This window comes from Strongylocentrotus purpuratus, unplaced genomic scaffold (genome assembly GCF_000002235.5).
Source record: "Strongylocentrotus purpuratus isolate Spur 01 unplaced genomic scaffold, Spur_5.0 spur5_scaffold_13, whole genome shotgun sequence".
Classification (NCBI taxonomy): Eukaryota; Metazoa; Echinodermata; class Echinoidea; order Camarodonta; family Strongylocentrotidae; genus Strongylocentrotus; species Strongylocentrotus purpuratus.
Genome location: NW_022145598.1, coordinates 13900086 through 13917335, shown reverse-complemented (window position 1 = coordinate 13917335; position 17250 = coordinate 13900086). Strand labels below are relative to the sequence as shown.

The window sequence follows — 17250 nt, the reverse complement described above, 5'->3', positions numbered from 1 at the left end:
TGATATGTCTTGATAGAGTTATCCTTCCAGTAAATTTAGGTACCATTTTCATTTGAATCTCTGCATGCATGACTGAACATCAGACAATCTTTACAAGACTACCAAATCTCACCTGCGCCAAGTTGCTGGGTGAGTAATAACATAGTGTAGTGAACAAAGACAACCAGACAGACAAAAAACACACACACACTAAAACGCACACGCAAACACAAACACACACACACGCAGACGCATGTTCACGCACATACGCACACAACACACACGGTGACAATTGTTTCATAATTTCCCCTTTTCTGATTAAGCATTGATTTTTATCAAGACCGCTGAATGTTTAAGTGGTATAACCCTGACAATCTTTCCCTTTAGTACACATTCACTACCACTATCATGTCATCATCATCATCATTGTAATGATCTTAATCTTCATCATCATCTCATTATCATCATCATCATCATCTACATCATCATAATGAAGCACACCATTCGCCAATACGCACTAAGAGGATAGCGGCCTCTCAACTTTGCGTCCCGTCAAAAAGTGACAGTTTGGGTTGGCCTTGTCGGGAATGGAACGCTCATTTGTGTGCGTGTTCCTGTGCGTGTGTTTGAGCGTGAGTATGTGCGTGCGTGTGTGCGTATGTGTGAGTGCGTGTGTAAGTGTGTATGTGTGTCTGTCTGTCAGACTGTCTTTGTTCAATACACTGTTTTATTCCTCACCCAGTAACTTGGCGCGAGTGAGATCTGGCAGTCTTGTAAAGATTGTCTGATGTTCAGTCATGCATGCTGAGATTCAAATGAAAATGATACCTAAATGTACTAGGAGGATAACTCTGTCAAGACATATCTTGAAACCCTTGATTAAATATTCATACTTCAAACAATACAACTTTTAAAAAGTAAAACATTTTTTCTGACTCACTCTGTATAGGCTAACAGATTGTCCTTCGATCTATTCATGACTGAGTAACTCTGTTGACTCTATACCATATAATAATATCAACAGAAACCCATCACAATTGTGAGGATGTATTTAATCATGAAAGGACAAATCTGTTTTTTAGGTTCCTGTTTCGCTTTAATCCCCAGCAAACTTCCCCTCCGTGGATTTGTATACGAACTAGGCTTTTCACATCATTTTCACAACGGTTCGTTGACCACGGCTTTGCACAGAAACATTGCAGTGGTAATTGAACTGCATTTCGTTTTCGTGTCATGGAGTAACTTGGACGTATTTCGGATCCGCCTCAATCATGAATTCATGGTATCTGCAGTTTGTATTTGCGATGGTTCTGGTCGTCAATGGTATTTCGTGTGATAGTGGTAAGACACATCCTATATTATTGGTCATTGATGTTTTATGTGTTCTTTCAATTTGATTTGATTTGATATATCACGATACATGTTGTTTTCGTTTTATGGAGTAATTTCGACGTTTTTGGATTCCTCCTCAATCGTGAATTCATTGTATATGCATTTTGTTACGATGGTTCTTGTCATCAGTAGTATTATATTTTGTAAAAGTGGTAAGATATATCCAACTTATATTTCATATAATATGTGATTGATATCATATGTGTTATAAAACAGCGGAAAATATACTGATTTTATTTTATTCGATATTCAACATGTTGTTTTAGTCGTTTCATTGAGTAACTTCGACGAATTTTGAATCCGCAGTATCATGAATATCGTATGTGCAATTGACATTGACAATTTCCTAGTCATCAATTGCATTAAACGTTAAAGCGGAAATATATTTTTCCTACTTCCGCTAAATAAAAATAAGTCAGGTTTGATATGACCCTTTATATCGGTAGTGCGTATACAAGAGTAAAACGGAGTAGGGCCCACATAGAAACACGGATTTTGAATAAGCCATTTGACATATCACTTTTTCCCAGGACAATTATCGTCAAAGAAAACCAACACAAGATGGAAGCATGGTAAACATGTAGAATGTTTAATGAACAAACCACATATCACTGCTTTCAACCAATTTTGATCATATTATTGCTATTTGACATGCTAAAAAAGTATTGGGTATATTTCCATATTTAGGCAGGTTTTCGTAATACATTGCCTCGCTCAGTTTTCATATAAATGTCAATAGTTTGAGATTGCATGTTTGTCTCATTAGGCACAACCACTTGCAGAGCAATTATCGAGATTTAAAGAAAACAATTTTTTATGATCGCGATCAAAATCTCGTTAATTAAAGCATGTGAATTTTGATCACGATAAGTATTTGTCGGTTAGTCTAAATTTTTAGTGGAAAACTTTTTTATACGACCGAGCACTTTGAGTGTGCATGATAGTGAGATATAAACATGTGCTCGTTTATGGTATCTTTTCGTGACGTGTTGGAGACGCGCAATAAAATATGTAAGAAAATCTGATCGCGATCAGAATATCATGTTTTTGATGGAGTGTGATAGTCTCTCATAGCACGCAATGACGTTCCTTTTGCTTATGTTTATGTTTCATAATATTATATCCAGAAATGCTGCATTGTGGTATCGATGGCACAACAGACTTTACAGTGGCGGCTGATGATGATGATGATGATGAGGACGGTATGTCACGGTCAATGGGCCTACCAAGGTCTTTTCTAACTTATTTTCTTCCACCTTCCTTCTTTTTTTGGGGGGGGGGTGTACTTTTGTTACCTTGTTTACTTAGTTTTATTATTTTTCAAATTATTATTATTGTCTTTCATTAAATCTTTTTCGTATCTGATATATATTTGTATCGTAGTGCGTGTGTGTTTGTGTACTTTCCTCTATTTTGAGGGACCAAGGTCATTTCTTACTTCTTTTTTTTTCCATCTCCCTTTTATTTAGGGGGGGGGGTACTTTTGTTACTTTGTTGTATACGTAGTTTTATTATTTTCCAAATTATTATTATTGTTTTTCATTAACTCTTTTTCTTATCTAATATATGCTTTTGTTGTTAAGAATGTGTGTACATTTTCTCTGTATTGAGGGACTTCTGAAGGCACGAGAAATGTGTGGGTAAAAACCAACGACAGCTGTCGTCAATCAAAAGCAAAGATTCATTTTTCTTCCTTCGGTGTTGACTTTGCAAATTTTCACGTAGAATTTTATGAAAGCAACTTTTAAATAAAACAAAGACATATTAAGTCTATTCACTACACTGTGATTTGTATATTTATATGTATTCATTGCGTTTTGTTCCCTTTTCCCTCTCTACCAGCTCTGCAAAATATGTCACTGGATGTCAACACCAACATAACATGTGGCGCCAGCGACACATGGCGTGGGGAAGAATGGTTCTCCTTCGAGATCGTATGCCCAGTCGAATGGCGAATTCTTCTTCGTGTATCTCCAATGGACATCAATAAAGGCATCATTGTAAAAGCCTTTCCTGATGAGGAGGGGGAGGAGCACAGCATCTCTAGAAGAACTCGTCCACCCAACTATCCGATTCTTCTTCTGTCAAAGGACAACATTTTGGAAATCAATGCGACATATTCCGGCAATACAATGCAAAACAAAATGTTTAAGCTAAGTGCTTGGACGGTCAAAGTCGTAGGTAAGCGAAACCTATGTTATTTAAAGCCCCACTGTCCTACTCTATAATTATAGGAAACTTCCCCAATCGGTGCCTGTTGGTCCCCCATGATCCTCTTTTTCTTATATTAGTTGAGAGCTGAATTAATGAGATAGCCACCTGTCAGTGACCTTGCTGTGTGGTCTAATCCCTTCTGACCCAGTAGTATTGACGGTCTTTAAATAATTTTATTCCACCACATGCTTGAACAGTGACATTCACCTTTTAAGTGTTAATATAACAAATAAATAAACAAGACTTTTTATCAAATAATGAAAAGTGCTTCCCGTTCCAAACATGAGGGGATGCGTGAGTAGGTGTGTGTGGGTGTGGGTGTGTGTGTGTGTGTGTTTGTGTGTGTGAACGTGTTTGTTTCTCACTCTGAATTTCTCTAAAATATTGCGCAGGGCAAAGTTCAACGCAATGGTTAACATTTTTGTGTTGTAAAGCCTCTTTTGAATTATTGACAATTCTTCAAAAGTCCCAGGCGAATAAAAATTCTAAAGGTTCCTCTTTCTGTTTATCCCGGTTGACTATAGTTTTACTTGAATCCTTAGAATGAATATATACATGTATAGGGATTGACTATGATCAGAGTTTAATGAACACCGTTGAACAATTGCGAACGTAGACGGAAAGCTTCAGTCTCTGATATCGACGATTGTTCCGCTGAGATTGCATCGATCTGGCTCCTCTGACCGCCTCTATACATAGACTGAAGTACGTCCTATGGTGACTGTGTGGAAGGAATGGTTCGGTTCGGCCGGACCGCGATGAATGAGATAAAGAAAATCGGGGGAGACAATTTCGGAGCCAAAATAAATTCCGAATCGGCTCAATCTACCCCCCCCCCCTCCCCCACCCCCTCCCCTCCCCCTCCCCCCTGAGCGAGTTGTCTGGATAACCGTCTATGCATGCGTTTGTGAACAAAATAATATCAGTTGTATTAAAGAATGACCGATACCAGACGGTTATTTCCTGTCTATTTCGAACACTGCTGCGTACAGTACAGTAGGGAAGTACTGATGTAAATGTCACTACAGGTATGTTTTCCCTATTGCATGGCGTATATGAAAGGAAAAAGTTCTGCGGTGACATTCACATCTATTTTCTCCTCATTATTGGTACAATATAGCAGACAATGAGATCAGTGCGGTTAGTAATTCAGAAAATAGAATGGGGCGAAAAACCGCAAATCAGTTATTGTTTTGGGCATGTTGGGAACGCCCATAACAAATATGGACAAGTAACTGTAAGAACTGTACCTAGCAAAATTATGTACAATATATTATATTTAACAGCATATTGTAATCATAAAACATCAAATTACGTTTCATCCTCTTCCTCATATTGTTCTTTCCACAGAACGGATCGGCCCTGATTCGTCATGCCAGGTGAAACAGACTTCTAAGGGTAAGATATAAATTAGTATCAAATCAACAAAAAAAGAAATTCAATGATACTTTCTAAAATCCTGAGTGTAGCCTATTTTGTTAGTCGTTTATTATCCCAGAATCTGCTAGTAAGAGAATATCAGTAGTCAGGGGCGGCGATTTCTTTCCATGAGCAGGGGGGGGGGGGATGCGAGGGAAAATCTGTATTTAGTTGGTATCACCATTGGCGTAATGAGCAAAAACGTTTGGTGAATCATTCTTACCAAGTGGTTTATAACTTCTTCCGCAAAATCTTAGAGTCTGTATCATTGAGAGGGGGGAAGGGTATCTTGTTGCAACGGACAAGGTTGAGAAACCATGGATTGTTCAGGATGGACATCTTCGATACTACTTAATGTATTGATATCGCTACCAGCCATTGGGTTGATGTGCTGTTGTAGATCGCCACGACCGAATCGACATTTATGTGCGGTAAGATACAACGCCAGTTGGTGAAAATAGTCAAACCTATTTAGGGGCCATCTTTCTTTAAGTATAAAGGCTGCCTGCTTATGGTGGCCATGTATTTTGTCTCCCTCGAGAAAGAAATGTGCGTTGTAGAACCTGTTTACAATGGCCACATTGTTGTCATCAGGGGTCACTTTATCTATTTCCCTTAAAAGGGCATCAATAGACAGGTTTGAATGCAGATAGTTTTTTCCACATAAAGGTATAGACCAGTTCTGGTCATGTGATTGCATTGTGAAAGAAACGTTGTGGAATCGATCGGAAAAGGTTGGTCATCTAGCATGAAAGTATTGGTGTGTACTGCAAGGTTCTGGAATCATCAACATGATTAGAAACTTGGCCCAGTCTTTGCAAATTTATAAGTACTGTACACAGAAACATATATATGGGACTATATACGCGATCGCGATATCTATCCAAACCGGATCGATATGATTATTTACCAAATATATAAATTAGAAGGCGGGCTCCCGGCAAAATTTGTATCATTACGTATTAGTCAAGAACATATTCTTTCACATGAATGGTAATTATAAGCTTCCATTTCAAAAACTGGTCTTTACCTTTAAGCATGTAAGAATTGATCATGATTTAAAAACATAAATTTGTAAATGCATTTAGTTGTCATATGTAGCACCTCCTACTTTTTTTCACACGAGTTCTTTTACCTCTCTATAGTCGATTCAAATTCGACGAGATACATGGGTATAGTGATTGTAATGATAATGGCGACGCCGACGACGACGACGACGACGACAACGTGCAATGAAGATGATGATGTTGATGATGGTGGAAATCGTGATGGACAGTTGATGTTGCGATATTGTGCCTTGTTTGTTACGTGACGTATGCTTACTTTAACAATTTTTTCTTTCCTATTACTTTCCAAGATTCATCCAATACCACAGGTACATGCGATGACAGGTGTGACGCATATTACGACAAAAGCAAGTCATGTCAGTGTAACAGACCATGTATCAATCATACAGATTGCTGCAATGACTATCGCGCCTTATGTGGTAAGAATACATAATTTGTATTTATTATTATTATTATTATTATTATAAAGTATTATTTTAGCGTCACCTGTGCATGGGAGGCGAAAAGCGAACTGAATCACTGTAACCCTCGGGTCTCTACTCCCTGTGTAACTGATTGGGGTGTGCAGGTGGACCACGGAGCCTCCAATTTCCTTTCTATCCGAGAAATGGAGTGTTTTCCACTTAACATAGTATATGCGTCTATGAAACAAGGGGAGAGGCACGTTAACACACAACGCAGGCTTCAATCATCCGACTGGGTTGGATTCGAACCCATGATTTTTAGTTCGACAGGCAGACGCTTTACCAACTGAGCCAATTAGAAAAATGGTAATAATTTTAAAAGCACAATGCAACCCTTGTAATATTAGTTCATTTTACTGAAAGCGGTAAAACAGGAGAAACAGAATGGAGAAAGTTTGAAATAAATCCGACAAATGATATGACATATATGAATATTCCAAAATCAGATCATTAAATTTCTGCGCATCTTAAATTGGCAATTGGGTTAATGGATTGCGATTTAGCCATGGACCGGGTAACTATTCCGTTTGATGTGGGTAAAGATATAACTAAAATCTTTTTTTTTCTTCTTCTTCTCATTTTCATTAGGGGCACTCAAAAAAAAGAAAAACTCTCCTTTTAATAGTCATTTTTTTTTTTAATATTGACATTTTAGTCATGTTTGTGTTAAAAAAAAAGAAAATTTGTCCGGCATTACATCCCATACGCCTTGTGATTAAAACCTTCCAAAAATCATAACTTTCTTAGTTTCTGCTTTTTTTCTTAAAACAAACACACCCGGAGGAACTCAACCCAGAACAACATTATCTAGTATACAATGTTGCCCTGTGTAGTTCGGGGAGGGGAGGTATTTGATTTAAACAAATGAGCAAAAACTGTTGGGGGGTCAGAACAAAATCCTTATCACAACCAAGTTGAAAATGCAGGGGCGGCAAGGTGGAGCGCCTTTCAAAATACTAGGGAGGGGGCTCCAACAAAAACGGGCATTTTCTGGAAAAAAGGGCACCCACAAAGGGATACATCAACAAAACCTACACTATTTTTAGACATTGGTATATACCCCTACATCGTCATGATTGTGATTATACTACTGCTTAATTAAGCAACATACTTTGCAGTTTGGTGCGATGGTCTGAATATTAATTTTCGTGCGATCGAAGCGAACGAGCAAAACATTCAAGATTTGTGAGGTCCCAGTGCGAAAAATAATATCTTATAAAGAAGACAGCAACAAAAAGATGATGAGTATTAAGCACAATCTAATGAAGAAAGACTCAAAAGTAATTTTATAACATCTATCAATGTGAGCGAGCATAGCCCGTTCTAGGGAAAAAAAATTAAAAAAGGGGGCTCAAAGTCGCCTTGAATTAGGGGTGCATGTTATGGAGAAGAAAGTAGGCACTTATCAAAAGGTGCTCATGTCAAAGTAAAAAGGGCAATTATTAGAGCCTTCAGAGGTCAAAATGGCACTTCTTGCACCTGAAAAGGGACACTAAACAGAAATGAATAAAGGCACTTGAGAAAATGGAAATGAGAAATCTGCTGAAGGAGAAGTGCACCTATCAAATTTTAATAGGGGCATTTTATCAAATTTTAAAAGGGGCATTTTTAAAAGGGGGAGGGGCTCGTATAAAAAAAGGAAAAGGGGCACTTATCCGAAATAAATATGGTACTTATTAGAAATGAAAAGGGGTACATGTCAAGATAAAAGGGGCACTTATCAGAGATAAAAGTGTTATTTAAGAGAAAGTGAAGAGATTTCTTATTAAGAAGAAAAAAATACACTCATTAAAAAGGAAAAGGGGCACAAGTCAAAGTAAAAAGGGGCAAAACAATATCAGAAGTAAAAAGGGGAATTTCTCGCACCTGAAAAGACGTACTCACCAGAGAAAAAAAGGACAGTTATTAGAAAAGAAAAGGGGCACTTGTCCTATGTAAAAGGGGGTTGTTTTGGGGGGGTACCTGAAGTGGGGGCACAGTGCTCCCCCTCCCCCCCCCCCCCCTCCACCGGGAGTGCCGCCTCTGGCATAATGGGCACAAAGGAAAAAACCCGAAAAATCGTGTCATTTCAGCAACATATGTAAATCACTAGTATCGAATGAAAAATAAACCAACTTTGTAAATTATATGGGGGGTCAACTGCTCCTCAAGCCCCCCATCCCCTTCATCGGTACGCCAGTGATAATACTGAATGGCAGACAAAATATTAGCCCTATATAGAAAAGAATGCATTGTACACTTTTTTGTTTATGCTTTAACAATACATCTTTCGAAACGTAGGCCATACTTTTTAGTGAAAACTTTTCTTTTTTTTTCAAATGCAATATCTCGTTGATATATATGTTATTTGACAAATTAGCAATACGCTCATCTATTTCCTATAGTTTGACAATTTATTGAATATATAAATGAAATATACAGTAAAACAATAAATAAATAAATGAATGAATGGATGAATGAAAGAATGAACACATGAATAATTATATGTACTAATCAATTAATGAAATACATAACTTTATAGTGTGTTTTCCTGTAAATACATGGATAGACACAGATGCAACGTGTGAAGAGCGATGTGACAATGGTTATGACCAAGATTTGCCTTGTCAATGTAACAACAGATGTCAGGATAAGGATAAGGATGATTGCTGCGAGGACTACAAGGAAATATGTCTGAATAAAGGTAAGCAAGTTAAAGAGGTTGCGTTCTAGAAAAGACGGGAAATAATTGAATTTGCAAGCACTTTAATTTTTTAATCACACCAAACTAGTTCTCACTACGTTTTGGAACCGTCCTATAAAATCGTAAAACGGTTTGTGGTCGGAGTAGAATTCATAAATAATGTCTATAATACGACCCTTCAGTTCGTTCATAAACAGTCCTCAATACGTCCATCTCGGCGGTACCCCATCCACAGTCAGTTCATATCAAGTTCAGATCGGGTAAATTTGCCATTTACAGGCAGTTCAAGCCAGTCCGTAGTCAGTTTATACCCGTTATTAATTAGTTCTACCTCGTTACCAATACGACCAAACAAATTCTATCAAGTTCAGAGACAGTTCGGCTCGTCCTCATCTCGTTCGTAGTGCGTTCGAACGCGTTCCTAGAGCGTGTGGAATCACGTCCTGGCTCAAGGGTTATAAAACCCCAGCGCGTTCTTGCCATTCCTTATTCCCGTTCAACTTCAACGATTCAAGCTTTGCAAATCAAGACATTCAATTGAAGCCCCCATCATACAAAACTAGTTCTCACTACATTCTGTAAAATGTTGCCAAACGTGCTCAAACTCTGTGCGAACGGAGTGAACGTAGACGCAACTGTTTACGATCTGTATGGACGGGCTCGGACTAGCTTGTACGGAAAGGGTGTCCTAAAACTTTAAGCCTGTTCAAATTGTTCCCGTTCTGCAATTAGACGGACTGACAACGTACTTATAACGAGATGGACGTACTACGAACGGAATTGGCGTACTTCGGTCCTACTAGGAACGTGTTACGAACTAGTGGGAATGCTTTGGATGTATTGGGAACGAGGTAGAACTAGTTAAGAACTGGTTTATACTGATTACAGACGGGCTTGGACTGCTTGGAAATGGCAAATTCACCCGATCTGAACTTGATATGAACTGACTCTAGACGGAGTACAGATGAGATGGACGTATTGAGGACTGTTTATGAACGATTTAGGATCGGATTATAAACATCATTTACACATTCTACCCCGACCATTACCAGTTTTTCACGATTTTCTAGGACGGTTCCGAAACGTAATGAGAACTAGTTTGGTGTGATGGGGCTTAGCTGCTAATTAATGCTCGATCACAGCACGTTGTACCACGTTCCAGGTAGGATCGAAGTACGGCAATTCCGTTCATAGTACGGCAGTCAGACTGTTTGTGGTACGTCCTCCTCGTTGTAAGTACGTTGTCACTCCGTCTAATTGCAGGATGGAGACAATTTTGAACAGGCTCAAAGTTCAAGAGCACTCCCCCTTATAGCCAGTTCGAGCCCGTCCACGAAGGTCAGTTCGTAAACAGTTGCTACTACGTTCAACTCAATTCGCACACAGTTTGAGCTCGTTAGGCAACATTTTGCAGAACGTGTTGAGAACTAGTCCAGTGTGATGGGGGCTTTAGTACATAAGAAGGGCATAGGTCAAAGAAAAGTATCCCCCGAGCAAGATGACTCTTCTCTTGCCCCCAGTTTCAAAACATAACAAGGCATAGCCATATTGTGTGGACCACACTTTCGTGCCAAATGTTTGCTTAGTCCCAAATCCACACTGCTGTGTGCAGTGAATGTGAATTTAGGGAATAAGAACCAATTTGTGATAATTGTTATGATTACTAAACTCCATAGTAGACACAAGTACTTAATAATTATGTAAACAAGTTTCTTTACAAGTTACATATTTCTTTCACAATGCAAACATTGAATCGCATGTTCAGAACTCAACTTTATTAACAAAATGTCTGTGTAGGAAATGAATGTGGTATGATATACTGTGAAATAATGTCACCCAAAAGATGTAACTCTTCGTCGTAAGTCTCTGTTGGTTCATGTTCATCCCGATGTAGAAGAAGTGTGTTGTTATCAATCATTAAAGCATGCTTTTATAATTATGTTATCATTCCGCGCTTAAAGATTAATATTTTTTTTTCCTTTTTTTTCTTCAAATTCATATAAGCATTTATCAAATAAGTTTATGATTATCGTTATTTGAGGGATCTGCATTCTACATGCCCTGCTTGTCAGTGGATCCCTACATTTGCACAGTTGTTACTTTACAAAAAGAAGCATAACTTACACTAAATATAAACATTCTATTGTAATTCAACTAATGATTTGAAAAATGTAATGTATTAATATACATTAGATTCTGTGATTGATTTCTTGTCCTAATTATTTATAATGATTGTTCTGTTAGAAATGAAACACTGTTTAAAATGCTGTTGAAGTTACCCACTTGTAAGGCGGTAAATTGTTGGTAACTGGCATCTTATTCAAACTTGGCATCTAAAAGAATAAGTGAATAATTCGAATAATGCTTCTTGTATGTTGATTTATTTTTACAACATTTTAAGTTAAAAACTTTTTATTTTTAAATAAAGTGTGGTAACAAAAAAGGAATAGGATGTTCACCACATTAAATCGTACATCAGTTTAGTATTAACTACAACAACAAAATGACATTTTGAGCTCAGTAAGCACAATCCTTTGCTTCCAGAAGTCATGAAAATTCAAACTTTTAGGAGGCATGATTTATTGAATAAAGAAAAGAAGAATTTGAGTGTTTATTTTAGTAGTTTGGGTTAATAGTTTTAAGTCAGACAATGGTGCACTTACGGACACCCGTATTAAGCGCCTAATAATAAAATGTTGTGTATTATTATTGGATGGCCACATTGAATACTTCAAATATTCTGGCGAGCCGCGAACTTGAACATTAAATATCATGCCTAAGCGTCCCTCTGTTAAACTCAAAGCCTGTCTGCACTAGTTTGGCCAAGAGGGATTAGACCTTCCAGCATGGTCACTGACAGGTGGTTAACTCATCAACTCAGCTCTCAATTAACATAAGAAACAGAAGATCATGGGGGACCAACGGGCACCGCTTAGACATTGTTTTCTATGTAGATGGAGCAATTAGCTACAAGTAGTACAGTGGAGCTTTAAGAACAACAGTTTTCAATTCATTACGGTTCATACGAATCACCATGGTTACATGCCCATGTTTCAGGTTTAACCCAACCCCCCCCCCCCAAAAAAAAAAATGAATAAAATGAAAGTTTATGAATTTTCTGTACAGAGCAGCTTGAAGAAGAGCTCGCAAGATACGTCACAGTGTTGCCAATTTGTGTTTGATTGATCGCAAATTAAAAATTCCTTACTTTCCTATTTCTTATCGGATTTTGCTGAAACTATAATTAACTTGTTTTTCTATTCTGTCTGCTTTTGTAAAAACCAATATTACCAGGGAGGATTTCCCCTTTAATAAACAGAGGGTAAGTGTGATCGGGTGGATGACCAGGGGGGGGGGGGGGGTAATTGGCAATGGGGAGAGTTTTCCTGAGGCGGTAATTGTCCTCGGGGGTGTTTGCCTTTAGTTGTCCTTGGTTGTTGTTGACATTGGGGTAATTTCCTGAGGGGTAATTGTCATCGGGTTAATTGTCCTCGAAAGGGGGGTAATTGTCCTAGAACTGGGAAAAAGTAATGGTGTACTTTAACCACTCATTGTCGTTTGTCACAGCCAGGCATATAACAAGTATTATTCCCTCAGTATTGCAATACAAGACGTCGGGTAAATAGGTAATTGAGACAGTGGCGGATCCAGGGGGGGGGGGACCCGGGGGCCCGGGCCCCCCCCCCCCCCCTGAGAAAAAATAATGTAAAATCACGTGATTTTTACCTTTTTGAGGTTGGGCCCCCCCCCCCCCTGGCGCTCAAGGGGGGGGGGGGGTGCAAATTGAATTTTTTTGGAGGATAAAAAAAAAAAATGTGCTCACTACCCCCCCCCCCCCCCCCCTTGAGAAAAAAATAATGTAAAATCACGTTAATTTTACCTTTTTGGGGGGTTGGGCCCCCCCCCCCTGGCGCTCAAGGGGGGGGGGGTGCAAATTGAAATTTTTTGGAGGATCAAAAACAAAAAAAATGTGCTCACTACCCACCCCCCCCCCCCCCCCCCCCCCCCCCCCCCCCCACACTGAGCGACTTTTCGGCCGGCGCGATTTTTAAATTTTCGGGGGCAAAAAAAAGAAAGTTGGGCCCCCTCCCCTAAGAAATCCTGGTTCCGCGCCTGAATTGAGGTCCATAATTTGAACTATGGGGAGAAGGGGGGTATGATGGTAAGCGGAGTAGAAACCTAGCCCCTATAACCCTTTTTTCGTAAAAAGTACTACATTTTTAACCGTATTTTGGGCTACAGATTCACAAAATGTACTCTATTTCGCTCATTTTCTTACGTTATTCGAGTCGCAGGTTACTCATCCTCAAATAAAAGAAATTCGTTTGGTTCTTAAAGCCCCACTGTCCTACTTGTAGCTACTTGCTCCCTCTATATAGAAAACCTCCCCAATCGGTGCCTGTTGATCCCCCATGATCCTTTTTTTCTTATGTTAGTTGAGAGCTGAGTTAATGAGATAGCCACCTGTCAGTGACCTCGCTGTGTGGTCTAATTCCTTCTGGCCCAGTAGTATTGACGGTCCTTAAGGAAAAAATACAATTTTCTTTCAAATCCGTGAACATTGAAATGTTTGCGAACACCCCCAAAATTACTTCTTCTTGGCGAAATTTTAAACTATCACGCATACACAAAGACAATATTAAGTGACACCTAGTATTAATTTGTATTTCCTCTTTGCTTGATTTCTAGGAAATGATGCCAGGACGTTAGAAATCGAATGCCCAACAAACTCCTCATATGACGATGTTCTGGTTTCATTTGGATATGAAATCGCAGGAGAGGTGACTCGCGCTGATGGACATTTAACGGTCATCTGCACGAGAATTGACGGACAATCTTTTGACGTCGACTTCAGTCAGTCCACCCACCTGGGGATTTCATGCAAACGCATGCTTGACACACTATCGGTAATGTTAAAGTCACACTCTAGGTAACATCAATCGGAATTGATATTGTAATACTTGTTTTAGAAATGTGATCATTTGATTAATTTCTATTGTATTTTGCAAACTCAAAGCTCACATTTTATTATTATCATTGTTGTTATTTTTATTTTCATTATTATCATTATAATCACTATAAGGATTATTGTTATCAATAATAATGAAGATCGATATTAATCATATCAATATATGTATTATTATTATCACAAAGAGACAAACGCCGAGTCATTTAAATTCAATTTATTCACAATGGTAGTTACGGAACATCTGTTAAATGACTGTATTACGGTCCTCAATTACTAATAAAGTGTACGAATACTACAAAAAGAATTTGATAACATCGGCGCATTGTGAAGATAATTAGTAAAATGACCATCATAATGGACAGTGATTGATAAATAACAATAGGGTATATAGCCAGATATCATAACATATCAAAGTCATACAGTGGCGGCGCTCCGGAGGGACACAGTGCCCCCTCCCCACCTTGTCAAGTACCTAAAAAGTGCCCCTTTTACTTTGACATGTGCTCCTTTTTCTATGTAAGAAACTCCCCTCTCCTCCTAAAAGGTGCCTCTCTTCAAATCAGATAAGTGTCCATTTTATTTTGACAAGTGCCCCTTTTACGTAAGTGCCCTTTTTCCTTTGTATTAAAAGCACATTCCCTCCTCATAGATGCCCCTGTTGACCTCTGATAAGTTCCCCTATTGTAACCCGATATCTTTTTTTTCTTTCTACAATGCAGATTAATATCACTGCTCCAGCAAGAGTCAATATACTTGAATCTGCACTCCGTGTGGAAACAATTGTTTTTAATCGGGATTCATCATTGGGATCTGAAACTGGTGAGCTTCTTAAAATTGCATGTATCGCATAAGTTGTTTTAGAACCAATTCTCTTTTAGATATTACTCAGTCACTGTGTACATGCCGAAAAATAATTATAATGTAAAGGTAAATTGTATAGCTTTGAGTGAGAGACCCAAAAAGAGATATCGATATGTGGTTGATTGATGGAAAGAGAGACAATGAATAATAGAAAATGAGTTGAAAATGAAACACCCAAATAATGATAATGGAAAGAACGAATGACGTAACTTTGAATATATTTTTAAGTCATCTTGTTCATTTGATATCATAACCTGCTCCTATATCTATAATTTTGTTTAAACTCAGGTAAAAGCACTACAACCCAGATCGTTGTACCAACTGTCGTCGTGCTAGTTGCCTTAGGACTTGGTGTCTTTATTGCAAGCATGCGGTACAAAAGAAGGTATTCGCTTATTCATCTCACAATAAGATTTTTCTTGAGGAAATTTATTATAATTTCCTTAGCTTTCTACTTTTAGTTAGGTTTTCCGGTCATTTTCAACATCAAAGCGATAAATGTGTTTGTTAAACCAAAACCACATCGGGTGGCACAAATGAGGGACTATTCCTTCGACCACCTATAACATGCTTTGAGCACCCCCCCCCCCCCCCCTCCCCTCTCCCCCCCCCCCCCTTCCCCCTGCCCCCTCCCATTATCACTGGATGACATATGTAAATGACTCGTGAATGTGGAAGACATGACATATGAATAAGGGGGACAAATGACCGAACTTGAAAGTTCAAGTCACTGAAAAAGAGAAAATTGTACATATGAAACGTTAACATATATGCATCGGCAAATGCCCTGATGAGAATTTGTAAAGATTACATTTTACAATCCATAGCACAATTTTTTTTTTTTAACATCCTAAAATGACAATTATGTTCCTAAACAGGTCCTTTTTTATTCTCTTACGTTTCAATGGTTAAGGAACAAACAGGCGTCAGCCAATGCAGCGAACGTCTCAGCCCAAAAGGGCCTGTATCTACATAACCATGTTTCGTCAGAGGGAGGGGACGCGACGGATAACAGCCCTAGATACGTGACTTCGAATGCAGGACCAGAAGGTGATGGTACTGTTGCTTTGAACATCAGGAGCACAGTCAACCAGAATGAGGACACAGTGGTCTACAATGAGATTGGAGAGCAGGACTACAACACCTTATTCGGCGGCAAGGAGAGAGATGACTATCACGAGTACAACGTCCCAGATCGTCCCCAAGGAAAGACATCTGTTGTTAGGACCACTGCCAGTGGATCTGGTCCATATCAGGAACTCTTTCAAGATGGAACACGTGCGGTCGCTGTCGTGAATAGGTCACCTGGAGTAACAGGACCTAAGCATGGAGTGGCAGACGACCTTCACGCTTACCAAGATCTACGTCTGGACGATACGAGCGTCAGTAGTCATCCAAATGGTGAAATGCCAAATCAACTACCCTCAAAGGACACACCCGCAACGGAGAATGGATACCAGGTACTCAAGACAGCCACGCCTGACTACGCTACCCTTAAACCTAGTCCCGAGCCTGCTACCTTAGAGCAAAACGATCAGTCAATGACAGGCACTTCAGATGTTTCAGGACCTCCTTCAGACAAGCAATATGACACGCTTCAGCGAAGCATCAATACGGTCGGACAGCCAACCTCTGCAGGGTATGGTACCTTGAAGCCCATGAATGAAACAGATGATGATTACGAATCTCCAGATGTCAAGCCAAATACCACATATGACGTTAAGGATTCGACCAGACCCACCGAGGCTCTACCAATTGACCAACCGAAGACCAAACACTCTGTTTCTTATGATGACGATGACTACCAGACACCTATTGAGCCCGCTGAGGATCTGTCGGATGCCTACCAGACCTTGGACAATCCTGGATATCAACAAGAGCCTGACACACAAACCGAGGAGTACTCGCACCTTCAGAGGTCTCTAGGAGCTAAACTCCAATCTCATCCGAGCAGTATCCATGATAACAGCGATTCGTATGGCACTCCTTAATGGTGATGCTGAGAACCGGAAGTAAACGTTTAATTTTGAAATGAACTAGTTAATGTTTTTATAAAAGGATTGTTTGTGTATTAGATATGAAAGTGTTTTTGGTTTTAGAACCACCAAATCCCCACAAATCACAAGATCTTAATAAATATAGCAGACACGTACGGATAAGCACGCAATTTGTTTTGGCGAAAATCGCTTTCACAGACATTAT

At 39.1% G+C, this 17250-nt stretch overlaps 1 protein-coding gene across 1 annotated transcript; it reads left to right on the top strand.

Moving 5' to 3' along the window:
* Nucleotides 1-1128: 1128 nt before the first annotated feature.
* Nucleotides 1129-17039, top strand: LOC105446199. Its single transcript, XM_011682701.2, has 9 exons — nt 1129-1320; nt 2499-2573; nt 3214-3552; nt 4936-4983; nt 9084-9218; nt 13908-14125; nt 14907-15006; nt 15337-15433; nt 15962-17039. The coding sequence occupies exons 1-9, from the start codon at nt 1251-1253 to the stop codon at nt 17037-17039; spliced, it is 2160 nt and encodes a 719-aa protein (XP_011681003.2). The 5' UTR covers nt 1129-1250.
* Nucleotides 17040-17250: the final 211 nt, after the last annotated feature.

What these genes read in the sequence shown, in the direction of transcription:
- LOC105446199 (XM_011682701.2), top strand. Translation starts at nt 1,251, where the DNA reads ATGAATTCATGGTATCTGCAGTTTGTATTTGCGATGGTTCTGGTCGTC. An exon ending in GGTGAAACAGACTTCTAAGG is followed by an intron (nt 4,984 to 9,083) that starts GTAAGATATAAA and finishes ATACATGGATAG; the next exon opens with ACACAGATGCAACGTGTGAA. An exon ending in GGAAATATGTCTGAATAAAG is followed by an intron (nt 9,219 to 13,907) that starts GTAAGCAAGTTA and finishes CTTGATTTCTAG; the next exon opens with GAAATGATGCCAGGACGTTA.